General features: G+C 57.9%; 1 protein-coding gene across 3 annotated transcripts in view; it reads left to right on the forward strand.

Annotated features, from left to right (window-relative positions):
- The first annotated feature begins 494 nt into the window (after positions 1 to 494).
- Positions 495 to 19418, forward strand: part of CTDP1 (CTD phosphatase subunit 1) — a 42840-nt gene continuing 23916 nt past the window's right edge. The window contains exons 1-10 of one of the 3 annotated variants that reach the window (XM_033087200.1): positions 495 to 739; positions 5514 to 5597; positions 6277 to 6370; positions 8174 to 8302; positions 10051 to 10201; positions 12671 to 12761; positions 14587 to 14753; positions 15571 to 16548; positions 16817 to 16958; positions 17793 to 17996. In XM_033087200.1, coding sequence (XP_032943091.1) covers positions 501 to 739; positions 5514 to 5597; positions 6277 to 6370; positions 8174 to 8302; positions 10051 to 10201; positions 12671 to 12761; positions 14587 to 14753; positions 15571 to 16548; positions 16817 to 16958; positions 17793 to 17996 — 2279 coding nt within the window. In that variant the 5' untranslated portion in view covers positions 495 to 500. Of the gene's footprint in view, positions 982 to 5513; positions 5598 to 6276; positions 6371 to 8173; positions 8303 to 10050; positions 10202 to 12670; positions 12762 to 14586; positions 14754 to 15570; positions 16549 to 16816; positions 16959 to 17792; positions 17997 to 19418 lie in introns of all 3 variants that reach the window. The other 2 variants (XM_033087198.1, XM_033087199.1) reach the window with 2 other exon arrangements.

Below are 19418 nucleotides of genomic sequence, written 5' to 3' on the forward strand. Positions count from 1 at the left end.
CTGGCATGCCAGGACCGCAGCTCCACGACGCCCGCTTTGCAAACCAAGACTCAGACTAATGACACCGGGTCTCAACACGTGATGGGACTGCCGGTCAGCGTCCGGAGTTGCATGCCGGGACTCGTAGTTCTCATGACGACCGCCTTAGCGCGCGAGGGGAATGTCGGACGGCGGCCCGCGTTGTATGCCGGGACTCGCAGAGCCTGACGGGGATACGGGGTATGGCAGTGCGCGGTGCATGGCGGGACTCATAATTTAACAACGCCCGGGCCTCAGCGCATAAACGGAGTTGTGGGACATTAGCAAGCGTTGCATACCGGTCACCTGTACTCATAGGGTAAACGGCGTAGGGACACTGTTCCCGCCGGACCCAGCCCCACGGGTTTGGTACTATGGCGCCTATGGTACCTGCGGCTGGCGCAGCGCCTCTCGAGGACAGTGCGGGCTTGTTTACACGCGGGCCGCACGGCGCACGCACGCACGCGACGTCACGTGACGTCATGCGTTGTCCCGGAAGTCGGCGCGGACCAGGGCGGCGGGTGGAAGCCGGTGTAGGAGTGGGAATCGCAGCGCAGCCACCGCCTCCGCCTGGGCCGGGGTCGCCCGCCCGCCGGCGATGGGCACCGTTGCCTGAGCACCCGTCTGCCGCATCTCCGCAGCGACCCCGCTGGCCGGGATGGAGGCGCCGCCCGCCGGCCGCGTTCCCGCCGAGGGCGTCCCGCCGGCGGCCGTGGCCGAGGTGCGCTGCCCGGGCCCCGGGCCGCTGCGTCTGCTCGAATGGAGGGTGGCGGCGGGCACAACCGTGCGCATTGGCTCGGTGCTGGCCGTGTGCGAGGCCGCCGCCTCCGCGCAGCCCTCCGGACCTGCTCCTGCTCGCGCCGGCTCGGGTGGCTGCGTGCGCGCCGAGCGCAGGCTGAGGTCGGAGCGCGCCGGCGTGGTGCGGGAGCTGTGCGCGCACCCGGGCCAGGTGGTGGCTCCCGGGTGAGTAGGTCGGGGGAGAGGGCAGCAACAGGGAGGGGAGGGAGGGAGCGCCGGGAGGGTTCTCTGGGCCAGGAAAGGGGACCGGCCCGGACACTAGGTAGGAAAGGGTCTCAGGGGCTGCGGCTGAAGGGGCTGCGCTCGGGGAGAACTTTGGAAGGTAGGAACACCCCCACCCCCCGCGGCTGCGCGGCTGCGTGCTTTTCTGAGGCTGCACAAGTCACCGCTTGTGATTTTTGTGTAGGAAATGGTTGTGTTCGTTTCTCTTCTGTAATCGCTGTCTCTCCCCAACACTCGGCATTTGTAAGTTAGGAAAACTCGGTGCGACGGCGAGTACTGGAAGAAGAGCACGCTCCGCGCTTGTCATCGCAGTATAAACAAGCTGTTGGGGCTGTCCTCTGCCTTAGGTGTCGGCAGCCTCGGGAGACGCGGTCGTAAAACCCGGCGGTGTGTGCAGCGTAGTTCGGGAAGGGGTGCAGCCGGTGACAGAGTGGTAGTGCCCCTCCTGCCACGGGCTCTAGCTGTGGGTGCTTATGTTTTCTCATGAAGGACTTTGCTTCCTCTTCTGAAGTGTGTGAACCTGTCTCCGCGCATACTTTCTGTCTGAGTTTACCGGGGTGGTGCTCTTGAGATCGGCTTGAAGTGTGGGCACAGGTGTGTTGTTTCATTGTCGGCAACAGGGAGCCAGGGCAGGGGGACATTCCTGCGCCCTGCTGTCGTGGCCGGTGCGCAGCTTCCTCGGCGGCGACCGGAGTGTGCCAGGTGCTCAGGCCCCTGTCCACCCTGGCGCTCCTCCGGTGGTGCTGCCTGCCCTGTCTCGGCTCCTCTCCGTGGGGCCTGCTCTCACCGTCCACCTGTTGAGTATCTCCTCCCTCCCGGACTCTGATGACCAGGGCAGGATGGGACAGGACCGTGCTCCATCCCAGCCCGGGACCCTCACCCTCGTCCACTCTCCCTCTCATCCCTTGGAGGAAGGTCCCTGGCCGTCAGCTCAGGCGCCCACGCCTGCCCCGTGGATGCGGGTGGGTGGGATGGATGCCACCTGGGAACTGCACCCTCACTGGAGCTGTGTGCCTGGCTTCCTGTAGGAGGGAGGGGCACTGTGCTCTGGGTGACACACTGGCATGCTGTCATCATTACTTTGAAGTCACCTGTTACCTGACCTTCGCTTGGGCGCTAATGAGCCTGTAAACGCACCAGCCTGTGAATGACGGAGACGAAGCCCAGTGCTGGTGCATCACCGTGTAGAAAACCCCAGAAGTGGAGAGGCTTCTCTGTGCCGCTCTGTCCCTCTGGTTGTACAGAGAAGGCCCCCGGGGCCCAGACAAGCTCGTCGGTGGGAAGCTCCACATGTAGTGCTGCGAGCGCATCAAGCTGGCCAAGCACATCCGAGTGACCAGTCAGTCCATTGTCTCCCAGTCTGCTGCATACCCAGTGTGATGACAGGTTCCCAGCTGTGAGTCGCTGCTGCTTTCAGTGTTTCAGTGTTTGAGCCTTGGGGTGCCCCACTGCAGGGGCCCATCACAGGCTCTTTGAGAATTTGGTGACTGACAGCGTTTCTCCTGGAATGTAGGTGTGAGCGAGCATTGCAGCTCCCGCGCAGAGCCCGGCACCCCTGGCAGAGTTGTTCGTTGTCACTGCCATCAGCAGGAGGCATCCTGGCCACAGTGGGCGGGGCTCACTCTCCACAGTGGACAGTTCTAGGAACTTAGGAATGCTGGCTTTCTACTGTACAGTTTCGCAGTGAGGACTTATGTTACTATTATTTGCCTTCATGTTCAGATTATCCCACCGTTGGTCAGTGGGAGCCCCTTCAAGCTGCCTCCTCCGACAGGGCCCCGTGTCGGAGCACCACCCTGCTTTCTGACGCAGTAGTATTCGGGCTCTAGCTCTCGCAGTCCCCGCCCTGGAACCAGCCATTAGGCCAAGAAGTGCTGTTTCCTTGTGATGGAGAATGGCATTTAGAGACAAAGAGCCGTATGCGCTGAGTTCCTTTTCCCAGTCCGCCCCTATCCTCAGACACTTCACGGTCAGCACAGATCCCTGATATGTTCAAGGAAGAGGGAGGTGGGGCCCACCCAGCCTAGTGTTTAACAGTGACCGCTCCCTAGCAGAGTTCAGGGCGCCCAGCCCCGACACTTCCCTTTCTGCTGTGGGCCCTCAGACCTCCCCATTACAGCAGACACGAAAGCTAGTGAAGACAGACATAGCAGGACAGTTTGGTATACAAGCAGGACTTGTGTATTTTGGGGGAAATAACTTGTTTGCAAAGCTCATTCATGATTTGCCTATGGATTTTCTTCAAGGACCAAGCAGAAAAGTTAACATTTATTGGTGACTGACTCGACATCCGGGTTGGTCTCCTTGGCTAAAGCGAGGTATTTTTGGACTCGGGGCACCACTCCCTTTCAGGTGCGGTGATACTCTCTGGAGGGTTGACAGAAGAGGTACTGAGACCCTCTGGGTACCTGAACCCGTCTGTCAGTATCTGCAGGGATGAAGCAAACAGCACACTCAGAGAGGACATTGCTCTCATGTCTTTTCTGATTACCTTTTCTCTCTTGGCCATTCCATCTTTTTTCTTTTTGAGAATGTTTTTAGCCTGTGCGAAGCTGCAGAAGAAGTGTGCTGGGATCGTGTGGCACTCAGCTCTGACCTTGCAAGGCATTCTGAATGATGCTTGAATTGAGACAGAAACTACAACCTCTTTCCCCCTTTTTAAACACGGTCTGGATAGTTATGGGATGCTGTGCCCAGGGCCTCACACAGGTGTCAGTGAGTGGGGCGGGGGGCGCACACGGCTGAGTATGGTGATGTCACAACATCATGGCTGTGCTTGGGCAGGGCTATCTGTGTGCCTGCGCGTCCCAGTCCAGCTCTGGGCCCCGGGCCCCTCCTGCCATCCTCCCCGAGCTGCTCCGGGAACTGGCTCGATGGGCCATGGGGCGTGCAGAAAAGGCCTCTCTGGTTCTTTTGCTAACAGCCCACATATTTGCAATTTCTTTCACCTTTCTGTGCGGGAGGGCAAGACAGGCAAGGGAGGGACCCCAGTACCGATGGAGCCTCAGTGACACAGTGTCCATAAGGGGCTCTGGGAAGGCAGGTGGGGCCCATAGATGGTGAGCTGTGCACAGAGCTGTGGGGTGTCCGTGGGAGGGCCAGCTGCAGGGCCTGGGGCGTGGAGGGTGGCGTGGGGTTGGAGGAGCAGGTGCCGGCGTTCCTGTGGGCTGGGCGAGCATGGGTGACTGGGAGGACGGCACTGCGTGGAGATGTCCCAGTGCCCCGTGGCTGCAGCGCGGAGCCACGCGAGAGGAGAGGGCAGCTGGGCCAGGGTCCCAAAGCCGGACCCGAACACCAGCTCTGGAAAGCAAAGGCACAGGACTCGGCAGTGAGGAGCGGGAGCGATGCCGGGTGCCCGGGTGGGCAGCAAACCAGGGCAGGCGGGACAAGAAGGCGTCCTTGGCCAGGCTTCACGGGCAGGTCGTTCCGAGCAGCCATGCGGGGTCCAGTGCAGGCTGGGCCGTTCCTCTTGTTGTTTATTTAAGGCGGGAAATTGGGACAGACTTGTGGGTGGAGGTTTGGGGCTGCAGACATACAGTGGATCGTTAGGCCAGGGCCCACTCAGGGTGCCCCAAGTGACTGGTTGTGAGCAGTAAGAACAGAAGGGAGGGGAAGAGAGAGGCCCTTGTGAGACGGGGCCTGTTGCCCTGCCCGGTTTGGGGTACCCCGTTGGTAGCTCTGTCCATCGTGAAAATCAGTTGCCGTCCAGAAGCCTCTAGGATAGAAATGGGTAAGGAAGGGGGTGCGAGACCACCTCTGTGTATGGGGCACTGACTGGTGGGCTGACTCCCTGACCTCAGGGAGGGTCCCTGTGTTTTGCGCCTTACGTTGTGAGGAGGGGCCCCAGCTCACAGACCCTGGGGCGCTGGCTCATGGCACCCTGATCGCCCAGCCAGCAGTTCACACGCTGATCGGCCCCCTTCCCAGGCTGCTGCCAGGCGACCAGGCTTTGATGCGAATGCACAAAAAAAGCAATAATTTCTGTGTTTGTAAAACTTGAACGTTCACAATATTCTGTCGGGAAAATTGAGATGAATCCTAGCGTCTCCCTGGACTGGGACTGGGGGACATGATCACTTTTCACTTGTTGCTGTCATACCAAGTCGTTCCTTAGCGTGTGAACTAAGTTTCCATTTTTACATGTACATTGTTTACCTGTAATTTGAGACGGTTTCCGTTATCCCCAAATCTCCTCTCCTAGCGACATCCTCAGTTCTCTCAGCTGACCTGCGTGGAGTGGGGTGTGTTTTACGGGAGGGGCTGTAGGTGAGGCAGCCCTTTGTCCACTTTGCAACCAGAGAGATGGAGCCCTGGAGGGGTGCTGTAACCTGCCTGACATTAGGCAGGGTGCCTGGGGGGAGTGATACAGAAGTCGGGGGTCTTCACCCCCACACCCGGGCTCTTCCTACGGTGCTGTGACCAGCCCAGAGATTTTATGCTGCTCCTAATTTGTGACTCTTTGGTCCCCTTTCTAGAGCGGTCCTGGTGCGGCTGGAAGGATGTAGCCACCCTGTTGTCATGAAAGGTTTGTGCGCTGAGTGTGGCCAAGACCTAACCCAGTAAGTACCAGAGCTCGGGAGTGAAAACGGTGCCTCTGGGTTTGAGGAGTGACCAGTGGGGACAGAGACATGAGATGCTGAGGGGCATGGGGGCAAGAGGGGGATCTGACTGCGATTGCAGGTGGCAGACAGCCTTCCCCAGACCCGGCCACTCTTGGGTCAGCTCGCCTGCCTGGGAGGCCGCCCGCCTGGCTTTAGTGCTTTAAGTTCTGCAAGCACTGACTTCTGCCTGACGCTCACCCCAGCAAAGGGAGGAAAATGCTAGCAGGCTGAGATGGATTTCTTGCTCCGCCCACTGGACTCACCTCCCTAGTGTCGGGAGTGGCCCCCGTGAAGACAGCCTGGACATACATGTCAGCCCCGGTGCCTTGCGGTGTCACCCTCGGCCAGTACCCCACCCGCAGCAAGTGGCCACCCGACGGGATATGTGCAGAGCCCTGTGCACTATTCTGTGTTGTCAAGTTCGAGGGGCGGTTTCTGTGTGGCCGTCCGTTTGTTGTCAGTGAGAGCTTTGAGCATGACAGCACTTGACTTTTTTCGCCGGTTTTCCTGTCTGTTTTCAGCACTTTCCAACAGCATGAGATCCTGCACTGGCGGCGACAGCAGCACACGCCGGCAGAGATCCCGCTGACCGTGCTTTCTGTGTGCGGTGAGCTCAGCAGCCCTTTCGCCTCCGCAGGTTGCAGAGCAAGAATGGGAAGCAGCAGGTGCCACTGTCCACGGCCACCGTGTCCATGGTGCACAGCGTCCCCGAGCTGATGGTCAGCTCCGAGGTGAGTCCGCCACCGGGCCGAGCGGCTGGGAAACACCCGCTGGGAGCAGTGTGCAGGGCGCGGGGACATGCCAGCTCTGTGGTCGCCGTTGCTTCTGAAGTAACCACTGGTGGGACAACGCTGGTGTGGAGCGTGTGCCTGTCCCGTCCCAGCGTCCCCCCGGACTATGCTCCGTGGGGTGCTGTGCCTGCCGCCCTTCCATCTTGGCCTTTCCATCTTTTTTCTTTTTGAGAATGTTTTCAGCCTGTGCAAAGCTGCAGGGACACAGGGGCGAGACACGTACGTGTCTGGCCCCTGGAGCAACACAGACATGGGCTGGGACCCCACGAGCAGTGGTCTGTGAAGAGCAGATCTGGTCTGGGGGCAGGGATGGGCAGCTGTGGGGCGCGTGAGCTGCTTCTGGCGGCGTGGACGTGGGCACAGGGAGGGCTGTCGCTGCGCGGGGACTCGGGGACCTGGACGGTCGCTGAGCGGAGGACAGGCTTGGCCTTCCACCCACCCGTGCGTGCCTGCTCCTTCTCCTGAGTGCCAGGAGTCCCCGGGCAGTGCCATCAGAGGCTCCATGACCTTGCTGGCTTGCACGGCTCGGGGTCCAGGTGTGGGGGAGAGTGAGGCGAGAGCCCAGAGGCAAAAGCTGTCTCAGCTGGGCATTGTTGTAAGCCGGTGATACACCTGCAGCGTTACCGTTTTGTTAAGAGTTGTGCTTTTAAGTCATAGGCGTCTACTTTACTTTTTGTGAGAAACATGAAATACCAAATACGTCGTCATGCAGGGTGTCAGGCGGGGTCTCTGCTCCCGCTCCCCACATAAGAACGCAGGCCATGGTGAGGCCGAAAAGGAACACCCACGGAGCCATAGGTAGGGCAGTCACACCACTATACTCTCGCTGGAGGCTGGGTTAGAAAAACAGGAAGCAGGAGCCACACAATTCTCACCCCTCACTGCGCCGCTTGCAGGCTCAGCCACCATCTTCTTGCTAGCCCCCATTTGCTGCTAGCCCAGCCACGGCAGTTATATTAGTGCCCAATGGCTCACTGGTTACAGCTGACGGCCGTTTGATCACAGTCGATGGCCATTTACTACCTGAGCCAGCACCTTTCCACGTGAGGCCGAGAGCCTGGAAACTGCTTTCTGGGGTTCTGTCTCCACATACGTGATTCTGATTTTTCTGAATTACTGGACTATAAACAGATGTAAATACTTGCGAAAGATAGAGAATTAGGAATTTTGAGGATAAAAAAGGAAGTCGGTGTCCCCTCCCCCACAGCCCCCGCCATGACAGGGTAACTGTTGGCCTTGGTCCCTTTCAGGAGCAGACAGTAGACTTCTCCCATCCAACCTGATCAGGCCAGGAGTTTGTTCACAATAGTGAGTGATGACAGTTCAGTGAGACATCATGGGATGCAGGCTCCCGAGCCTTTGCGCCTGCTGAGTGTGGGCGGGCCAGGCGCTCCCTGGAAGGGCGTCCCCGCTGCCCCTGCCAGCCCAGCAGCGTCTCCCGGCTGTCCTGCTCCAGGAACCCTACAGCTCACTGGTGTGGAGTTGCTGTGTTGCAGTCAGCTGACTTTTCACCCCCTTTTTCATTGCTTTACGTATGGGACTGCATCGCACGGTTAGGATCGCAAGGCAGAGCGCCCTGAGGCAGGCGGGCCTGTGGCCCATGCGCACTGCACAGCAGTGGGTGGGTGGTGGAGAACATCGCTCAGCTTCCTCCTCCGCGTCTGTTTCTCAATAAAACCGAGGTTTGTTTTGGATGCAGATGCATGTGTGTTGTGGCCTTTCCTTTTGTGTTTCCAACCTCAGCAAGCTGAGCTGCTCGGAAGGGAAGATCAGCACCGGCTGCATCGGAACCGAAAGCTGGTCCTCATGGTCGACTTGGATCAGACCCTGATCCACACCACGGAGCAGCACTGCCAGCAGATGTCCAACCGGGTGAGTGCGGCAGCTGCCCCGTCGGAGACCAGAGCACGCGCCTCGCCCTCCGAGCCCATGCTGTGCCAGGCCCTGCCCTGGCCGTGCTAGTTACTTAGCAGGGCCTAGGGTTTGGAACTGGGAAGGCCCAGGAGCCAGCAGTGGCGTGCACAGTGAAGCAGGGGCGGTCGGGGGCTGGGAGGGATGAGCAGATGGGCAAGTCCTCAGGCGTGTCTGGAATCCGGGGCCAGTACAGGCCAGAGGGGACCTGGGCTCCAGATAAAGGCTGGGCGCCCCGACGTGAGTTCTCTGGGAAATACAGAGGACGGAATCCTATTTCAACTCGGTCCGCAGTTTGGAGCCCAACAAGTTGAATTTCTGGCCCTTCCAGAAGGCTTTTAATGCCGCCTCCATGCAGATGGCTCTCAAAGGCTGGTGCCAGCCTCTGCTGTCATTACCTGTAGAGGCCTCGGCAACACTGACTTTATCACCTCTGAACTTCCTTGCTGTTAGACGGGCTGTGGGCTCCTGTGGGAGCTCGGGGTCTCGGCGTCTGCAGCTGCCATCACCCCTGGTTGGGACAGCACGCAGAGAGACACTGCTCAGAGGCAGCGTGGGTGCCGGTGTGCCTGTGGGGGGGGCGTGAGTCCCTTCACAGGGCAGTTGGACTGGGTGTGGCGTGCCTGTCTCAGCCTGTGTGGTCTGGAAGACGAGGGCGTCCTCGTGTCTGCACGGCCAGTCCTCAGCTCCTGCTGGTGGCTTCACTGTACCTCCACCCACTGGCCCCATTCCTGGCCTGGGCTTGGGGACAGCGTGACGAGCCAGCTCCGCCCGACTCTCAAGGAGCGACACCCACGGCTGAGCCTGGGCACTGCTGGCAGCTTCAGGAAGGTGCACCTAATTCTTAACTTTGCAGATCCGGGCGGGTGTTTTTAAGGGTGTTTATATCACAGTTCACAGACTGTTTAACTGTTGAGCGGGCAGAATGTTGTTTATACAAGTTGACACTTCTAAATCTTTTGCCACGAGAGCCTCATCGTGAGGGTTTTGACTAATTCAGAGCAAGAGAAAAATTAGCTACGCCTGGGGTTGTTTGCCTTTCTTCGTTGGTAGTCATTTAGAGTATATTTACTGAGAAAATTAAAGATAAACAGGATTAAAAAGATCCAAGTTTAACTTCCTAAGGAGGGAACTACGTGCGTGTCACTCACGCGTCAGCAGGCGGTGCTACTGCTTCAGCTTCTAGGCTGTGTGTGTAAGTGACGAAAGCTGCCTGAAAATGACCTGTGAGTTCGGCTGAGTTATGTGGGGACGTCTAGTTTCCTTTCATCGATAGCTGAGGGGGACGCTGCCACCTGGCAGATGACTGCGGTCTGTCCAAAGCCACTGACTGGCTCTGCTGTTGACAGACAGTAGTGTTTGAAGAAACAAGATGCGGGTGACATCCTTGGGGACACACCTTTGTGTCTGTGATCAGAAGTGGGGACGAAACAGGAAGTACGAGCCTCTGCTGATGTCCTCGTAGCCCTTTCCTGACGCCTGTAGTAACCAGTAGTTATCTTAGTTGCCATAGATGGGGACGTGGTTGTCATCGCTAGTTCCCTGCTCTCGTTGCTAGTGGCCACTGCAGGGAAGGCCGAGCGCATGCCCGTCGAGCTCAGCCGCACAAAGCATTTGTGCCAAGTAGGGCTGCCCGCCACGGGCCCCAGTGCTGACTGTGGAGCATGCGTGCCGCCTAGGCCTCCCCTGACGGCACTCGTTCTGTGCAGGGCGTCCTCCACTTCCAGCTGGGCCGAGGCGAGCCAATGCTGCACACGCGCCTGCGCCCGCACTGCAGGGCCTTCCTGGAGAAGGTCTCCAGGCTGTACGAGCTGCACGTCTTCACCTTCGGGAGCCGGCTGTACGCACACACTATCGCAGGTGAGTGGGGGACTTGAACCGGGCCCAGCATGCCCTGGGCCTGAAACACTCACACTGCTTTGGTTCTCATTTCCTTGACTTTTACTTGAAGATGAAGGAAGCTCAGTGCCAGCCTTACTTAGAACCGGCTTCCTGGGACGGCCAGGCAGCAGCGTTGAGTAAGTCTGCGGGTTCAGCCCCTTGTCTCCTGGGGCCACAGGAGGGGCTCCCTGCTCTGCTGGGACCCCACAGGCCAGTCCAGATGGGCCGGCCACGCAGCACCGCAGGCCAGTTTGGAAGTCGGTCAGGACCACAGCCACGTGGGAAGGAAACTATGTACACTTACTGAAGGTGGTGTGGTGTGTGTGGGTTGTTAGGAAACAGCCCTGGAGCTACGCTGCTTCTGTTGGTTGCACTCACACTGCAGGTGCAGACGCAGAACGTTCTCTCCCTTGGAAACAAGAACCGTGACAGTCGTCCTGGCGCAGACGCCGAGGCTGTGCCAGCCCAGCTCGTATGGTACATGGAGGCAGAAGCCCACGATTGGCAGCCCTGCTGGGGACAAAGTGTAGGGTGTGTCATCAGCTAGGGACTGCTGGGCTCCGGCCCCTCTGACCCATCGGTGGACGATGGTACCTGCAGTGTTACATGGTCACAGCTCCATAATGTTAGACACTGGTCATTAAATTCAGTCGTCCTCACAACCTGGTCTTGGTCTTTGGCTGTTGGTGGAGACGTGATTTCACGTCCCCCATTAACACTGCCTGTTAGTACCTGGGTGGGAAGTTTTATCCACGACCACAGAAGTGACATACTCAGGTTAATTCATCTTGTGACTAAAACTCAGCATATTTGCCTTGAGCGTGTGGCTGCCTGCAAGGCAGGATTACACTGGATGAATGTGACGACTTTGGGGTTCTCACACCCCAGGTGAAAAGAGTGTGTCCAGTCCTTCAGGTGCAGACCTCGGGGACTGTGGCTTCCCCTGTGGACCCTGGGCATCTCTCGGTGTCAACGCGTAAGGCACTAGCAGGACAATACCAGCTTCAGCAAGCACCTGCGGGCGTCCCGGTCAGCACGTCTGCAGGGCTGTCTCCTGGTCCTCGACAGTGAGGCCCAAAGGCAGCCTGAGCCTTCTCCGTTCCAAGCTGTGCCTTGTACCTTAGAATTCCCACATTCCAACACATGCAAAGATGCCACAAGGAGGCCGGTGTCCCAGTGGAGGTGGGTGCAGCGACCCTCAGCTCAGCAGAGGGACCCTGCGGCTGCTGTGTGGCTGGGGTGGTGAGGCTGATGACATTTCACACCCTGCGAGGACACAGGAGGAAGCCCGTCGTCCACAGACACCCACGTGGCTTTGAGTGAGGGCTGGGGCTGGGCCCAGGGCTTCAAGGAGGTGGAGCTTGGCGGCTACCCACGACTCTCGTGTTGTGGCTGGAAGGAACCAGCAGGTTATGCAGGCAATTCTGTTGTTCACGGACGACAACCGGAGGCCAACTTTCAATCTGATAACCTGGTCGTGCTTTTTAACTGGTTGCTTCTGTAGCTTCCTCTTTTACCAACTTTTAGTTTTAAGTCACCGTTTTCAAAGAATGTGCATTTTTAGTATAGTTAGGGTAGAAAGATTCTTGTTTGGACTTTTCGTTTTATTGTAGAGACGCTCTGAATCTATTGAGTTTTAGGGTTAGCCATCGAGTGGCTTCAGTGTGCATACGGAATTTACACGTTCTTTGTCTAGTAAAAACACTGCAACAGTTCTTCTATGAGAGCAAGTCGTTTCTGTTAATGAGATGCTCATGACTCAGTGGGCCCAAGGATTTAACCTCTACAGCGTAGCACATGCGGGCAGCGTGCGGGAGCCGAGGTGCCCAAAGTGCTTGTGTGACTGTGGTGTGTGTGTTTCGGCCGACAGTGGAGAACAGTGAGCCACATGTCGAGTTCGTGACTTCAGGGTGTCCAGCAGGCTGTGGCCGGGCTTAGCTGATGAACCGGTCAGAGAAATGGTGCCCAATAACGAACGACGGCATGGGCAGTGCTGCTAGGGTGGAACCTGAAAAGCTGTTCAGAACACCCGAGCTGTGTTGGCAGAGGGGATTCAAGGTGCTGCTGAGGTGTCAGCTCACCCCTTTGCTGTAGAAATAATGGAGGGTGCAGGAGACAACGCCTCGGGACCACCACTCATCCGTAGCGTGGCGGGTGGAAATGACCTGGTCACGTGTTTATGCTTCCTGGGGGGCTGACTGAGCTTTGTTCATCCTGCGTCGTCTGTCCCTCACAAAATTCCAGGTTGTGTGAAATTCAGTGAACGTGTCCTGAACACCGTGAAATAAGAGGAAAGGAACCATAGCGATGGCGGTCTGCAGTGAGGAGAGTGTGTGCGGCCACCGTGGGATGCTGTGTGTGACGCCCTGAGGAGATGGGCTTCGCCGTGTGTGGCCAGGCCTCAGTGGATCGTGCACGCGTGACCTTTGTCCTGTTTTCTTTTCAAAGGCTTTTTAGACCCTGAGAAGAAGCTTTTTTCTCATCGAATATTATCGAGGGACGAATGTATCGACCCGTTTTCCAAAACTGGGAACCTTAGGTATGTACTCGGCTGCTTTCATCCCTGGTACCTGCTGTTCAGTTCTCTTTGGAAAGGCTGTGTTTTGAGCATCAGAGCAGCGATTCTGTGTTTATTCTCCATTTCTGCCACCACTGTCATCGCAGCAGTCTTCTTACCAGACCCCATCCTCCTGCTTCTCCCTGGGTGTCCAGACAGTGGGGGACTCGAGGTCAGAGCCCAGGAGGACAAGGGTGGGGGGCGGGGGCTGAGAGCAGGCCTTGGGGGACGGACACAGAAGATGAAGGTGGCAGAAGAGCGCCCAGAGCTTCCCTGAGAGCAAGGTGGGCTGGGCATCGAGTCACGCGTTTAAAGAAGGTGTTTTGGCCTTGGCGTTGGTGTGCGGGTTTGTATTTCCTCGGAGCTTCCTGCTGTTGGTCCTGCAGGTTAGGAGGTGCAGGTCATGTCCCCATCTGCCTGCTCGCCGTGCCCATGCCTCCTGTCACCACGCTCCCTTCCTGTCTGCGCTTTGCGACAGGGCTGTGCCACCCTCAAGACAGGCTGCTCTCTATTCTCGGAAATGTTTTGCTCCCTCCGAGTCAGGAAGTCCCCATTTCTACCCCAAAAGCCAGGGCCCCATTATGACCCTGGATCTGGTAGAACCTGTTCTCACTGATGGTGACTCTCAACCAGCCTGGACAGTGACAGCTGGTGTCGACCACCTCATCTAACAGTCCGTGTTCAGCTCTGGGTGTCCACACAGACTGAGACCTGTTCCAGTGAGTAGGAACTGAAAGGAGAGTCTGCAAGTAGTTGTTTCAGAAACAGACCTCGTGTGTGCTAGTTAGGGTCAGTGAGCAGAGGGTTGAGGACAAAGGAACATGAGAGCGTGGCAGTGACTTCCCAAGGGGCAGAGCCACCCCAAAGGAGCATGTTGGAGAAGCCCTGGCACCAGCGACAGGCACTGGCAGTGCCTCCTGGAGTGAGACAGGCCGCAAAGCAACAGCCACAGGCTCTGTCTTAGCTCCCTTATGTCTTCCCTCTGGAAAACAGACCTGGGAGACAGTGTTAATTGTGCACGCGTGAACATTTTCTTCTGGGTAGCTGTAGCTTCTTATTAGCGGCTTGAGAACTTGAGCAATGGTGGGCATTTCTCCTGGGTGTATGTCCCGGTCCTGGAAGGCAGGCGAGAAGCAGTCGTCCTTTTGAATTTTGAGTGCTGCCAGCCTGCCTGTGAGAGTCTGAGGTGTGGACAGGACCACGTGAGGGCAGTAAGCAGGATGCCTGTACCCAGCAGTCACATTTTGGGCCCTTGCTAACATTTCCACTCGCCCTGTCTCCTCCTAGCTTTGGGGGATACAGGAGTCACCTTTTTGGACTTGAAAATCGACATCATGCAGGCACACTGCACGAAACGGTTGTTTATTTCAAAGAGCTGAGGTTTGAGCAAGGCTGTGCCCTTACTGGAAGCCCTCACCTTTGGGAGCAGGTGTCAGCAGACTCTGGTTGCAATTTTATAACCTGTGTTTGTAAATACAGCTGTGCTGGGACATGGCCACGCCCCTCCATTTAGTATTGTCTCTGCTGCTTTGCTGGGACCAGCGTGTGGCCCCCACACACTATTCTTTACTCTCTGGCCTTTTAAGGAAAGGGTACTGACTTCTGCTTTAAGAAGTATCAGTGGAGAGGACTGTAACTGTTTAAATGTTACTTTCTCTGGAACAGTTTAAATATGAGCTAGACAAAAGTCCTTCAAGCATTTGCATCTGTTTCTGATTAGTCTCCTGTCTATTGGTTACATGTAAAATGTTATCGTAACTGTTTTTTGTAAATGGTACTAGTAGTTCCCATACATTTTTACTTCTAGAAATCTCTTTCCTTGTGGGGATTCGATGGTTTGCATTATCGATGATCGAGAAGATGTCTGGAAGTTTGCCCCCAATCTGATCACCGTGAAGAAATACGTCTACTTCCAGGGCACAGGGGACATCAATGCTCCCCCTGGGTCCCGGGAGTTGCAGGCAAGAAAGAAAGGTGGGTGACCCTCTTCTGGTGCTCAGAGAAGTTCGCGTTTGCTTTCCTGTCTGTTTCCTTATTTCTGTCATGACTACTCTAAATTCAAGGTCGACTTTGTTTCTGTTTGTTCATATTTCAGTAGTTAGGTTGTTGACTTTATTTGTGTTACACGGAAAAGCATGTTATTTGGTCTCAGTTTGGGCTTGTTTTTATGGTACTGACCTGAACGTTTTTCCAGTGGAGTAAGGAGTAAAGAAATCTTCTTAAGTTAGTACATCTGAACACTGCTTTTCATCCCAGTTCTCTTTAAAATAAAGCGTGATCCTGGGAGGTGGCCGCATGTGGCGTCCCTTGCAGAGAGGACACTGGCCTGTGGGTCGTGGCCCCAGCCCGTCGGTGGTGACACTGCACCCGCAGGATCAGCCCAGCGGTGTGGCTGAGCCTCTCGGGCAGCGTGAAGCCCATATCTCAGAAGAAAATTTAGAGTTTGGGTTTAAAGTGAGTCTCGTGACCTTTAATTTTGAAATAAAATATTTTGAGGCACACAATTATTATCGCAGCCACTGAGCTGGAACTAGAGGTCTAGGCCAGCAGAAAGTGGGGCCTGAGGGCGTGGCCTGTGGACTGGGCCTTTTGTGCATCTTTGAGTATTATAAGAATCAAAGCAAAGTGAGCACGTGTGGCCCCTGAACCCACACTCTCCGCCTCCACCATGCAGTGTGGTCGAAGCCAGTAGTGGGTGCGTCCTGCGTGGACTTTACCCAGTGGTTTCCCATTTTGGGAGCAGCCACTCCATTTTGGGAGAAGTGACCTCTACTCTTGTGTACACATGCAGGGGGTCATCCTCCTAAAGGTGCGGACGTCGCAGAGCAGGCCCCGTCTGCCAAGGAGTCAGAGGAGGGCAGGCAGGTGGCCGGGGTTGAGCAGAGCAACGGCCTCAGCAAGCCCGCGAGGGAGCTCAACGGGGATGGTCCGCCACCTAGCCAGGCGGAGGAGAGGGCCACCCGGCCTGCCGCCCGCATTCCCCTGGCCGATGGCAGGGGGCCCACAGTGTGTGCGCGGCAACACGGTCGGACATCAGCAGAGAAGCGGCCAGTTGTGAGCTCGGTGGGCAGCGACCTGGACTTCGAGTTGTCCAGTGATAGCGAGAGCAGCAGCGACTCAGAGGGTCGGTCCTCTGAGGGCGAAAGTGGGGGGAAGAGGGGCCAGAAAAAGCCCCAGGCTGCTCGGGACCCCGGGAAGGTGGTGCCGCAGGGCGGGGCCCCTGGCCCCGGTGGGGAGAGGCCGGCGGGGGCGAATCACTCCTCAGAGCCCGTGCCCAGCGTCCAGCTGGAGCCGCAGGAGGACAGTGAGCGGGACGGCCTGTGCGGGCTGGGGAGCAGTTGTGCCGACAGGAAGGAGGCTGAGACCGAGTCTCAGAACAGCGAGCAGTCGGGCATCACGGTGGGCGAGTCTCTGGACCAGAGTGTAGAGGAGGAAGAGGAGGAGGAGGACGCGGACGCCGACGACCACCTGGTCCACCTGGAGGAAATCCTGGCCCGCGTGCACTCCGACTACTACGCCAGGTACGACCGCTACCTGCGTGGGGAGGCCCAGGAAGCCCCCGACATACGGAAGGTCGTCCCCGAGCTCAAAAGCAGGGTGCTGGCAGATGTGGCCGTAATATTCAGCGGCCTGCACCCCACCAACTTCCCGGTGGAGAAGACGCGGGAGCACTACCACGCCACGGCCCTCGGAGCGAAGGTCCTCACGCAGCTGGTGCTGGACCCTGACGCCCCCGACAGGGCCACCCACCTGATCGCTGCGCGCACCGGTAAGCGGCCGGCCCACTTTGGGGCCTGCCTGGGGCCTGCCTGTGGGGCGGGGCCAGGGAGACCCAGGGGGCTCCTGGGACAGAGTATCCGCGTTGACTCCTGAAAAACGAGCATGTTTCAGGAGCCTCTGCCTGAGGGCTCACCTGTTGAGAGTATCTTGCTAATTATGGGCCTCCACATGCGTGTGGGGTGTCCTGTGCGTGTCACACGGTCGGTACAGGGGCCCATCCACAGTGTATGGAGCTGAGCGCCGCTGTTCCATCGCAGGCACGGAGAAGGTGCGCCAGGCGCAGGAGTGCGGACGACCGCACGTGGTGAGTCCCGACTGGCTGTGGAGCTGCCTGGAGCGCTGGGAAAAGGTGGACGAGCAGCTGTTCCCGCTGAGCGATGACTGCGGCAAGGCGCAGAGGTGAGCACGCCGCAGGTGCCCTGGGGCCTCTCCCGAGCAAGCACGCCGGTCAGAGGCCAGTGTCCTGGAGAGCTTGCCTCGGCCGCCAGCCTCCGCTTGGAGCTGCATGCACGGCGTTTCGTAGGCCAGGCTCATTGTCCCTGGTGTGCAGGCAAGGAAGGGAGGCTGGGGCGCAGGACGCCACTTCCCCTCTGCCCGCCCACCTGTGCCCTGGCTGCCCCGCCGCCACTCCTCCAGGCTCCCCACACACAGGCTGTCTTAAATAGGTGACCGTGACCACCTAGGAAAAAAATCAGCTGGTGTTTCTTCTACACGGGATGGCTTTTCGCAGCAAATCCTAGTTTGCGTGTGTTTGTTTTACGGCTGTGGGTAGTGAGCCGCACAACATTGTATAGAGTCGTGTGCCAGGGGGACAGTGACCAGAGCCAGGGGCTGGGGGGTGGCCACGCTGCAGGTGGTAAATACTCAGAGGTGGCGGGTGCAGGAAAGAGGCGAGAAATACGTGAGAGGGCCTGTTTGTGTTGAGAAAGTCTTTGGACGTACTTCCTGTTCTTGGTCAGTGTGAATATGTGTTCAGAGGGAGTCTGAGATGGACGCGGCAGCAGACACAGACTCTGCGCTGCCGTTCTCGGCGGGGCACGCGCTCCGCCTCGGTGCATGGGGCCGGTCGGTGTCACTGCGTGCCCAGTGCTTGTGCCCTAGGATTTAAGAGGCCGTGTCATGACTTCATCCACATGGCTCTCAGCTCGGGTGGAGGGAGACCTTAGTCCTTGGGCCTGAGCGGTGGGCGTCCTGTGTGCCAGCACTTTCTTACAGGTCCTGCTCTCACTGCAGGGAGGACGGCCCGATGGCTTTTCCCGACAGGCAGGGTGCACTTCCCACCACCTTGTTCCACCCAACGCCCGTCCATCCCAGGGCCCAGCCTGGCCCCGAAGCCCGGATCTACGACGCCAACACGGGCAAGCTCATCCGGAAGGGCTCTGCGGGCCCCGGGCCTCCTGGCTGCCTGCCGGTCCACGCGGAGCACTCCTCTTTCAGGTACACGCATGCGCGCCTGGGCTGCCGCTGAGTAGCCGGCTCATCCTCACCATGTCCTGTGCAGTTAGGGGTGTGCCCCGTCCTGGCTGAGGGCTCTGGCTCCCACCTCGTGGAAACGCCTCACCCATTTAGACAGCAGGCGTTTTTGCATATTCTTCTGTCCTGTCTTGGGTCCCGAAGCTGGAACACACAAGTCCACGGTCTATCCTGTGAAATGTCCTGCAGGGGTGTCGGTGGTCACGGGTCACTCGTGGGCTCAGTGCTGCCCGCCACGAGCGGTTTCCTTTGCTGATAAGACACGTGCTCTGACACAGGCCCACGTTCTCCCAGCAGAGCACTGACCTGGGAGGGGCTGGACCTAACCCCTGACTCTCTGGCCCTCTGTACCTGTGCAGGGAGCTGGCCTCCCCAGCCATCTTGCCCACTCCACACTTAGACCAGACAAGGGAGCTGGTGGCAATGGCAGCTTGTAAATAGGGATATAAAGGAGAGAAACCTAAGTGGATTCGGCCCACTGAATGGGGAGAGGAGCCGAGGAGAGGGGATCTGTGGCCAGGGAGAAGAAGGGAGGGGAGGGCGGGACGTGTCTGCCATCGTGTGCCCCTTCTCTTCCCGTGTTGACATCCTTCTCATATAGCACTTTGTGACAACCATAGGACCGTGTCTGAGATTTAAATGAGGGCTCTGAGGTTTTGTTTTCTGAAGAGTGGCCATTGGTTGGAAATTCGTGTGGTCCTCCACTCACGTCCCTGCTCCTGTCTGGAAAGCACCCCCCGCACTGCGAGCAGCCCACTGGTGGTGGTGACATTCCTCCCACCCCTTCTCCCGGCGGGCCCCACCCAGGTGCTTTTCAGGGATGGGCAGTGACTGACCTGGACTCACTTGTCTGGCCTCCCCCAGCCATGGAGACACCTCAGAACCTGACAGCAGCCAGGGTTCCCTCAGAGTGGACGTGGAGTTGCCCCCAAAAGCTGGGTGAGCTGTCGCTGACCCCACCCCTGGGCTCCGGCGGGAGGGACACACACGCCCTGGGTTAAGGCAGTGTGAGTTGGGCTTCCCCTGGTGGTTTGTTACTGTAACTAAAAGCAGCATCACTAATTGAGCTCCACCATTTAAAGAGTTACATTGTGACCTCTGTGTGCTACAGCTGCCACTCCTCCGTTTCCTCCCAAGTGGCAGTGCTGAGTTACAGGCCCTGCGTATCTCCGTATCTAGTAAATGCTGTCCGGTAGTTGCCAGAACTTTGCTGGGATTCGCAGCCCCACTCGGGGACGCATCCCACCCTTCCTTAAGTCCAGCTCGGGCGTCACATGTGTCATGTCCCATCTGTCGTGTTGCCAGGCTGGTTTCCTCACTTTCACCCCACTGCGGCCAGCGAGGGTGAGTGACCACGTGTGGTGACTGGCACCATATTCTTTACCT

This window comes from Rhinolophus ferrumequinum, chromosome 19, assembly GCF_004115265.2.
Source record: "Rhinolophus ferrumequinum isolate MPI-CBG mRhiFer1 chromosome 19, mRhiFer1_v1.p, whole genome shotgun sequence".
In the NCBI taxonomy this organism is placed as follows: domain Eukaryota; kingdom Metazoa; phylum Chordata; class Mammalia; order Chiroptera; family Rhinolophidae; genus Rhinolophus; species Rhinolophus ferrumequinum.